The 10,639-nt window shown below is 47.5% G+C and overlaps 1 protein-coding gene across 1 annotated transcript in view; it reads left to right on the forward strand.

Annotated features, from left to right (window-relative positions):
* The window catches only part of adcy5 (adenylate cyclase 5), a 283,781-nt gene extending 276,102 nt beyond the window's left edge, over nt 1–7,679 (forward strand). The window contains exons 20-21 of the mRNA XM_078403292.1: nt 1,542–1,666; nt 4,380–7,679. Coding sequence (XP_078259418.1) covers nt 1,542–1,666; nt 4,380–4,508 — 254 coding nt within the window. The 3' untranslated portion in view covers nt 4,509–7,679. The remainder of the gene's footprint in view (nt 1–1,541; nt 1,667–4,379) is intronic.
* Nucleotides 7,680–10,639: the final 2,960 nt, after the last annotated feature.

A 10,639-nucleotide genomic window follows, 5' to 3' on the forward strand; every position in this document is an offset into this window, starting at 1 on the left:
TCAATGGTGCTCTATTTGTCACACGGCGAAATTCTCTTTGCATGTAAACCGATCAGCCAAAACATTATGACCACCTGCCTAATATACTGTTGGTCCTCCGTGTGCAGCCCCACACTCAGCAGGGTGCGATGTACTGTGTATTGTGACACATTCCTCCCGTGACCACCATTAAAATTTCCTGTGACTTGTAGACCACAGTAGACCTTCTCTCGGTTCGGACCAGACGGGATAGCCTTCGTTGGCCTCGTGCATCGATGAGCCTTGGGTGCCCAACACCCTGTCTGTCACCGGTTTGTGGTTTGTCCCTCCTCAGACCACTGTCGGTAGGTATTCACCACTGCTGACCGGGAGCACCCCACAAGCCTTGCCATTTCAGCGATGCTCTGACCCAGTCATCTGGCCATAACAATTTGGCCCTTGTCAAAGCCGCTCAGGTCTTTACTCCTGTCCGTTTCTCCTGCATCCAACACATCAACTTCAAGAACTGACTGTCCATTTGCAGCCTAATATATCCCACCCCTTGACAGGTGCCATTGTAACAAGATAATCAATGTTATTCACTTTACTTGTCAGTGGTCATAATGTTTTGGCTGATCGGTGTATTACACGTGCCGGTGCCCCCATTTTTGGCACCATTATTCAAAGTCCAAAGTCCGGTCGGCCCACAAGCTCAATGTACTGGAGCAGTTCCCACGAACCAATGTCCCTCTCCTCCCCTCCCCTCTCCTCTCCTCTCCTCGCCCGGCCATCTTTGGAGTGTGAGAGACAACTCGAGATCCTGAAGAAAACCCACATGAGTCATAGAGTGATACAGTGTGGAAACAGCCCCAACTTGCCCACACCGGCCAACATGTCCCAACTACACTAGTCCCATCTGCCCGCGTTTAGTCCATATCCCTCCAAACCCGTCCTATCCGTATAGCTGTCGAACTGTTTCTTAAACATTGGGATAGTCCCAGCCTCAACTACGTCCTCTGGCAGCTTGTTCCATACACCCACCACCCTTTGTGTGAAAAAGTTACCCCTCAGATTCCTATTAAATCTTTTCCCCTTCACCTTAAACCTATGTCCTCTGGTCCTCGATTCATCTACACTGGGCAAGAGACATCTACCTGATCTCTCATGATTTTATACAACTCTATAAGATCACCCCTCATCCTCCAGCGCTCCGAGGAATAGAGTCCCAGCCTGTTTAACCTCTCCCTATAGCACAAACCCTCTAGTCCTGGCAACATCTTTGTAAATCTTCTCTGTACCCTTTCCGGCTTAACATAGCCTGCGAATGAATGAAACGACAAGATGGTCATAGAAAAGGAAGCGTAGAAAATAAGTGCAGGAGTAGGGCATTTCGGCCCTTCGAGCCAGCAATACGATCATGGCTGATCATCCAAAATCAGTACCCCGTTCCTGCTTTCTCCCCGTATCCCTTGATTCCATTAGCCCTAAGGGCTTTGTCTAACTCTCTCTTGAATCCTGGCAGTGGTTTCTTTGTACGACTGAGAGAGCAGAAGTGATTTGAGGATGTCTGCTTTTCTGTCTAGGACTCAATATTGGGCCTGTTGTGGCGGGAGTGATTGGTGCCCGAAAACCACAGTACGATATCTGGGGGAACACAGTCAACGTAGCAAGTCGAATGGACAGCACAGGAGTGCCAAACAGAATCCAGGTAGTTCTAATAAACCTTTCACGTTACAGTTAATCCTTGTGTGGAAGAAATTCATTCAGAGGGAAATTATACTGCACAGTATAATTCTGCACGGTTATTTCTGCTGTGAAGTCAGAGAACTGGTGGGCAGTTCACTGCCGCCATCTCTCCATGATATCGTGCAATAAAGTCTCGAAGCAAACCTGCAAAGTCTCTGCTTTTCATTTTCCTTTAATTTCCCTCTAAATTAATTTCTCATGAAGAAGAAAGAATACCACGTCCCACGTCCCCTACTGCTCGTGGGCATACTGTACCTTCTCACAAGGGAAAAACAAGCTTCGTTATCTCCTCTACTATTTCATGTCTACCTTTACCATCCACCCTTCAGCACATTCCCAGACAAGAGGTAATACGTCTAATCTTACCTTGCCGATCCCCACGAAAGTCTTCTTCACCTGGTCAACGAGAGATGCCAATTGTCACATCCAAGCACCCTTTCGTTACCTTGTTCAATTCCAATCAAAATTAAGTAAGGAAGGATATTAATTTTAGTTCCACACCTTGTTCGAATGAACCGTCGGGAAGGGAGGGCGGGAATGGTGTCTGTTATAAACGGATTGTCCACTGCGTTCGAATCCGCCATTGGCTTCAGTCACCTAGTGGTCACTCCGTGAAACAACGAGTTGTTTTCAAATACAAAGTTCTTTTTAACAGCTAAGAATGTATTTTGGTTACTGCAAGCTGATGTTTCTAGCAATAGGCATAATAGTGAGACAGGACAGAACTATATACAATTATACCCGAAACGATAATAAACGATTAAAAATCCACCTATATCCTTCCTTTGTCCCGCCCCCCTGACATCAGTCTGAAGAAGGGTCTCGACCCGAAACGATAAAAATGCCCATTCCTTCTCTCCTGAGATGCTGCCTGACCTGCTGAGTTATTCCAGCATTTTGTGAAAAAATACCTTTGATTTGTACCAGCATCTGCAGTTATTTTCTTACACTATATATACAATTATGAATCGGCATAGATAGGGTAGACAGTCAGAACCTTTTTCCTAGAGTGGAACTGTCCAACACTAGAGGGCATACAGAAACATAGAAACATAGAAAATAGGTGCAGGAGGAGGCCATTCAGCCCTTCGAGCCAGCACCGCCATTCATAGAAACATAGAAAATAGGTGCAGGAGTAGGCCATTCGGCCCTTCGAGCCTGCACCGCCATTCAATATGATCATGGCTGATCATCCAACTCAGTATCCCGTACCTGCCTTCTCTCCATACCCCCTGATCCCTTTAGCAACAAGGGCCACATCTCACTCCCTCTTAAATATAGCCAATGAACTGGCCTCAACTACCTTCTGTGGCAGAGAATTCCACAGATTCACCACTCTGTGTGAAAAAAAACTTTCTCATCTCGGTCCTAAAAGACTTCCCCCTTATCCTTAAACTGTGACCCCTTGTTCTGGACTTCCCCAACATCGGGAACAATCTTCCTGCATCTAGCCTGTCCAACCCCTTAAGAATTTTGTAATTTTCTATAAGATCCCCCCTCAATCTTCTAAATTCCAGCGAGTACAAGCCGAGTCTATCCAGTCTCTTCATATGAAAGTCCTGCCATCCCAGGAATCAATCTGGTGAACCTTCTCTGTACTCCCTCTATGGCAAGAATGTCTTTCCTCAGATTAGGAGACCAAATCTGATTCATTGTGATCATGGCTGATCATCCACAATCAGTAACCCGTGCCTGCCTTCTCCCCATATCCCCTTGATTCCACTAGCCCCCAGAGCTCTATCTAACTCTCTCTTAAATCCATCCAGTGATTTGGTCTCCACTGCCTTCTGTGGCAGAGAATTCCACAAATTTACAACTCTGGGTGAAAAAGTTCCTGCTCACCTTAGTTTTAAATGGCCTCCCTTTTATTCTAAGACTGTGGCCCCTGGTTCTGGACTCCCCCAACATTGGGAACATTTTTTTATAAGGTGAGAGGGGAAAAGTTTATTGGAGAGGTGTGGGGCAAGTTCTTTACACAGAGAGTGGTGGGTGGCCGGAACACACTGCCGGGGTGGTTGTGGAGGCAGATACGTTAGTGGTGTTTCAGAGGCTGCTAGATAAGCACATGGAAGTGCAAGGAACAATTTCTTCCCAGCTGTTATCAGGCAACTGAACCATCCTACCACGACCAGAGAGCAGTCCCGAACTACTATCTACCTCACTGGAGACCCTCGGGCTATCTTTGATCGGACTTTGCTGGCTTTATCTTGCACTAAACATTATTCACATTATTCCCTTTATCGTGTACCCGTACATTGTGGACGGCTCGATTGTAATCACGTGTTGTCTTTCCACTGACTGGTTATCATGCAACAACAGCTTATCACTGTACCTCGGTACACGTGGCAATAAACTAAACTAACAAAGGAATAGAGAGATATCGAACATGTACAGGCAGATGAGATCGGTTTAACTTGTCAGGGCAAACATAAGGTCACGAGCTCATAAGTGATAGGAGCAGAATTAGGCCATTCGGCCCATCTAGTCTACTCCGCCCTTCAATCATGGCTGATCTATCTCTCCCTCCGAACCCCATTCTCCTGCCTTCTCCCCATAACCGCTAACACCCGAGCTAATCAAGAATCTATCTATCTCTGCCTTAGAAATAGTGTTCCTGTGCTGCACTGTTCTATATTGAATGTTCTGCTGTAAACCTTGGTTTGCTGTCTTTGCAGGTGACTACGGATATGTACCAAGTCCTGTCAGCTGAAAGCTATCGCTTGGAGTACCGGGGACTGGTCAAGGTGAAGGGCAAGGGCGAGATGTCCACGTATTTCCTGATCGAGGGGCCGAACAGCAGTTAGCGAGAACAAGCGCAGTCACAAAAGGACTATGGTCATCAAACGCTCGGGAATCCTTTGCCATTTTTGTGATAACGAGGGATGAACTGAGGATCTGTAACATTAACGCAACTGCTGAGTGATGTTATCGACCCACCCCCACACCCACACCCCCCGCCCTCCACCACCTCCCCATTACCTTTCCCCCAATGGAACGCCAGGTGGAGAGCTTCTTGAACACCACCCTCTCACACCCTCCCTTTCCCACTCACCCCGCACCCAACACGGACACACAAAGTCAGGCAGAGCGACTGTGGAGCAGGTGGAGACCATTCAGCCCCGGAAACCTGTCCTAAAGTGAGTTGACATCTGATCGGTATCATAACTCTCACCCCCACGCCCCCACTTAATTCCACATGCCGCAAGGCACCAACATTATGACGCCTCCATAGCAGAGTGGAATCCTACTGCAGAAGTACTCTTCCCACCCGGCACGCGAGCTCAGAAAGTCCGCAGAATACTGAGCCTTCTAGTGACTCGATGTGGCAGGAACAGCACATAGACGGAGACGCATGCATCTACAGTCACACACGCGTGCGCATGCACACATATGTAAAGTTATACCCACACATGGCTGCGCAGACACGGACACGCGCACACGGACGCACGCACGCACGCACACACACACACACACACACACACACAAATGGAGAAATACCTATACAGGAATACAAATAATTCCCTCTTCAGACATAGGCACCATTGGCAGAGCCAGTCTTTAATGCTCAAGCCCCCTCCCCTATTGCCCTGCGGCAGGTGATAGCTGAGCTGCCTTCCTGAACCGTCGCCTGTGAAGAGAAGGTGCTCCCACTTTGATGCCGACCGAATTTCCAGGATTTGGATCCGGCATGGATGACAAAACTATTTCAGTTCAGGACGAATTGTGACATGGAGTGGGCCATATAGATGGACACCTCAATGCCCTGCTTCAGCTTGGCTGGAGGAACTGTGGGTGTTGGGAGGTGCACTTGGAGTAAGGAGCAAATGATCCTGCTTTTTTTTGCGACGGTATGTAATGCAAACACTGTGAACCAGTGGTTGGGGGGAGGGGGGGATGACTGTCCAGGGCGACGGATTTGGTGGCAATTACTTCGAACTTTCTTAAGAGTTGTTGGCATTGCGTTTATCCTGGCGGGAATGGAGAGTATTCCATCGGACTCCTGACATGTGCTTTGTAGATGTGGAATGGCTTTGGGGTGTCAGGAGGTGAGTTACATACCACAGGGGATTGAGCCACTGGCCAGTCCTGGTAGCCACGGGATTCATGGTGGGCTGGGTCTACTTAAGTTTTGTTCAGTGCTAATTCTTGGGTTATTGATGGTGAGGGGGAACTTGACAACGACGGTCCCGTTAACTATCAAGGGTTTGGTGATTAGATTCTCATGCGCGTTCTCTCGGGAGATGTGGTGCGTACGGTTAGTCGACAATGATCAGAACGCTGTCTAGGTCTCAGTTCGTATGTGGTTATGAATCGTTTTAATGCATGAACAGTGTGAATGAAACTTGCACATTGTGCGATCATCAAGTAACCCCCTTTCTGACCTTATGATGGAAGGAAGGCTGAAGATGGGGCAGATATGTGAAGATGGCTGGGCCGAAGCCTAGGCACCTCACTAAGGAACGCCTACGGGACCTAGGATGAATTGGTCTAAAACAACCAATAACATCTTCCTCCGTATGACTTCAATCATTGGAGTGTTTTCCTCTTAATTTTCATTGACTTTGGTTTTACCAGGGTGCCTTGATGCTACTACACACAGTCAAAAGCTCTTTTGTCCATCTTAAGACGAAAACAGTGATAAAAGATCTGATAAATAGAATACTTGGTGGTACCCAAACTGGACATTAGTTGGCAGATCATTGGTAACCACTTAAATAGTCTGTTGAAGACACCCTGCGTCATTCTGCTAATGACCAAGAATAAACTTAATGGCACAGGGATTTTCCAGATTGTTTTCTGGTCCTGATTTGATTTTGAGCCAATTTTTCACTTTAACGCGTAGTTTATCCACGTTTAGTTGTGCTGGAGGTGGAACTGGTGATTCTGGGACCCAGTCTTTCAGCTCCACAGCCAGGATGTTGGTCGGTGCCATCCCCTTGGCGTCCAGAGTCATTTGTCGGTCTCATGTGGAGTGAGTCAGATTGGCCACAGATTGGTTTCAGTGCCACGCACTCACATAAACACGCATGCACGCACGCAAGCACGCACACAAACACAGATATGGCCCAGCCTGTACCACTGTGACGTCACGAGACATTCGCCCAGCCAACATAAACCCAGGTCTCACCCTGGGTGGGCGACACCGGTCTACTTGCCGGCAGTTAACTCCACTTGCTCAACGGACCACTGCTGCACTCTCGGTAGCCCAGTCAATGGAGGTCAGGGACTGTTCTATCCATCAGGTTGATCTCTGCATCTAGGGAAACCTTCCTTCTGGAGTAGACACCTATAAGGAGTTTGGGTGGCGGGGTGTTGATGGGGGAGAGAATGAAACACTTTCAAATCTACCACTTTTTTTAAAGAGAATTTGTAATATTACTGCGAGTTTAGCAGAGAACTAGAATTCTATATTTTGTAAAGGTAACAGCGGATGCTGCATACACCAGTGTATATTATTCTGATGTATTAATGCCATTACAAGCACCCGACTACAGCACCCTCTCTGTGTAATACACTCTGTCTCTCTTCCTGCTACGCATTCATCTTGATTTGCAATAAGGCTTTGTTGCATGCAGAATCCGACTATTCCCCCCCGCCCCAACCCCCGTCTCCTCTGCCATTCGCACTACCGCCCCCACACCCCATCCCCTTGCTTAGCACGATCCCCCTCCCTCTCTCCTTTTACCCCCCCCCCTTCCTCCCGTATTCTTCCCTACGTTCTTGAAACAATATCTGGTTCAATGGGCCGACGAGCTGCAGCATAGCGAGCACAAAATGGGCAGCCCACACGCAGGGATCAGCTACATTTGGCCAACAGAGAGTGTCAGTTATGGGTCTGTGACAGCTGGAATGTAATTGGTAAGATAAACTTCAGTGATTTATAAGAGGGAAATGCACTTTTTTTAAATCCACATCTTGCAGACATTATGGTAATTTCCCATGGAAATTGAAATGTGTTCAATAATTTATTATAAACTGTATTAAACAAAATATTGCTTCACTGCAAAGTGTCTGATGCATCATTTGTTGGGGTTTTACCGTAGAATGAAGGATCAGGGGGGAGGAAAAAAAAATTCCACGGTATTTCAGTGGAAAGTTAGCAAATTCTTTTTAACCAAGTCATATTGACGCAGTTTGTACAGCTGCTTTGAACAGCTTCAGCAGTCTTGGTTCAATGTAGAAACAATGAACTGCAGATGCTGGTTTACCAAAAAAAACACCCCAAATTGCTGGAGTAATGCAGTGGGTAATGCAGCGGGTAATTGCTGGAGTAATGCAGCAACTCAGGAGAACATGGATAGGTGATGTTTTGGGTCGGGATCCCTCTCCAGACTGGTTCAGTCCTGACCTCAAGTTTGTTCTGCCTGCGTGGAGTTTGCACTTTCACCTCATAAACACGTGGGTTTCCTCTGGAAACTCCAGCTTCCTGAAGAGGTCTGGTTTCGTAGGTTAATTGGCCGCTGGAAAATTGCATCTAGTGTGTAGGTTGATGGGAATGTGCAGAGAATAGGATGTCCCGGCTAATGTGCAGAGAATAGGACTATAAAACAGTACAGCACAGGAACAGGCCCTTCAGCCATGATGTCCGTGCCGAATATGATGCCAAATTAAACTCCCTTCTGCCTGCATGTGATCCATAGCCTTCTATTCCCTGCATATTATCATATCATATATATACAGCGCGGAAACAGGCCTTTTCGGCCCACCAAGTCCGCGCCGCCCAGCGATCCCCGTACACTAACACTATCCTACACCCACTAGGGACAATTTTTACATTTACCCAGCCAATTAACCTACATACCTGCACGTCTTTGGAGCATATTCATGTGCCTATCTAAAAAACTATTAAATGCTACTATCTTATCTGCTTCCATAACCACCCCTGACAGCATTTTCCAGGCACCCAACACATTCTGTGTAAAAAACACACATCTCTTTTAAACTTTTCTCCTCTCACCTTGAAGCTATGCCCTCTAATCTTTGACATTTCCACCCTGGGGAAACAGTTCTGACTGTCTGCCCTGTCTCTCCCTTTGTTAATTCAGTTCTCCCCTCAGCCTCTAACGATCCAGGGAAAACAATCCAAGTCTGTCCAACCATTCCTATTAGCAAACACCCTCCAATCCAGTCAACATTCTGGTAAACCTCTTCTGGTAAACCTCTTCTGCACTCTCAAAGCCCCCACATCTTTCCTGTAATGGAGCAAACCGATAGTCCAAATGAGGCCTGATCAAAGTTTTATAAATCTGTAACATGACTTTAATCCTGACTGTCATACTCAATGTTTCAACTGATGAAGGCAACCATACCACAAGCCTTCTTTACTACTCTGTGTAGTTGTATTGCTACTTTTAGGGAGCGATGGATTTGGACCCCAAGATCCCTCTGTACTAGGGTTGCCGACCATCTCACCCCAAAATGTGGGACACGGTGACATCACCGCCCCGCGCCCCACGTGACCTCATCCCAGCCAGCGGCTATGTGCTCCCGCTCCACTAATGGCGGCCGCCCAGGCCGGGAGGTGGGTTGTTACACAACCTCCATTAGGCAAACACACTCAGCCCCGCTCCCCGGACACACTCCGTTAGCCTACACTGTCCCACGGGCCGACAAAAGCCCGCGGGCCTAATAAGGGACAAGGGCGGTCCCGTACGGGACAAACCAATTTAGCCCAAAATACGGGATGTCCCGGCTAATTGTGGGCCAGTTGGCAACCCTACTCTGTACATCAATGCTATTAAGAGTCCTGCCATGAACTACATACTTCCCCATACATTTGACCTCTCCAACATCAAAATCCAACACCTCACACTTGACCGGATTGAACTCATCTGTTATCTCATCTCCACCCATATCTGTAACTGATCTATATAATGCTGTCGTGTAGCATTAGTGCAATTGGGTATTTAACAGTTGGTGTGGATTAATAGTTAGGCCAGTGTCCAGCTGGAAGATTTAATGGCTCTAAAATATCCCAAGGTACTTAAAGAAGAAAGTTAGCAAACAAAATCACCTCATGGGGATGCAAGTAAGCTCCTGACCCTCAATGTCTGTCCATTTCCCTCCACCGGTACTGCTGAGTTCCTCTAGCTGTTTTCCTTTGCTCAAAATTGCCTCATGTCTATCTTAAAGGGGTGATCCTTTATTTTTAAAGAGTCCCAGGAAAAACTGCACGGAAACAGGCCCTGTAACCCACTACGTCCCTGCTAGCCATCACGTACCTATCTTCACCAATCCTACACTTAGCATGTTGGAATTCTATGAAATATTTTAAGGGCTCATCAAAATGCTTCTTAAATGTTGGAATAGTGCCTGCCTCTGCCAACCTACAGGCATGGGTCCATGATTCCAACCACTCGCTGGTTAAAAAAAGAACTCTGTGTAGCGGCCCCTGGTGGTGGGCCACACACAGTACATAACCTGAGGCTCGTGAGAGGCTCGTGAGAGGTCACGAGGAGTCCAAGAGCAGAAGATAAGAGAGTGGGGAAGGAGGGTACGACACACGGAATAAAGTGGTGTTGGATAACTCAGTGTGCTGCCTCATTCTTGGACGGACAGCTCCGTGTCCGCCACATCTGGTGGCCTACCGACGTCCAAAATAGACATTTTGGAAGTTCAGCATGTACGAATAAGCAGACAGCGACAAGCCCGCCACCGCCGCCGATCAGGTCCGACTGGATGCTGTCGCACTGAAACTACCTACCTTCTGGAGCGCCCAGCCTCGTGTATGGTTTCAACAGGCCGAAGTGCAGTTTTACATCCGCAAAATAAAATCTGAAGAGGCCCGTTACTATTACGTAGTCGATGCACTTGACCAAGACACGGCTGGGCGAATACTTCCCTACCCGCAGAATCCACCGATAGCCGAGAAATACAAGGGCCTCAAGGCACTGCTACTCCGCACCTTCGGGCTCAGTCGGATGGAACGAGCGGC

This window comes from Rhinoraja longicauda, chromosome 8 (assembly GCF_053455715.1).
Source record: "Rhinoraja longicauda isolate Sanriku21f chromosome 8, sRhiLon1.1, whole genome shotgun sequence".
Classification (NCBI taxonomy): Eukaryota; Metazoa; Chordata; class Chondrichthyes; order Rajiformes; family Arhynchobatidae; genus Rhinoraja; species Rhinoraja longicauda.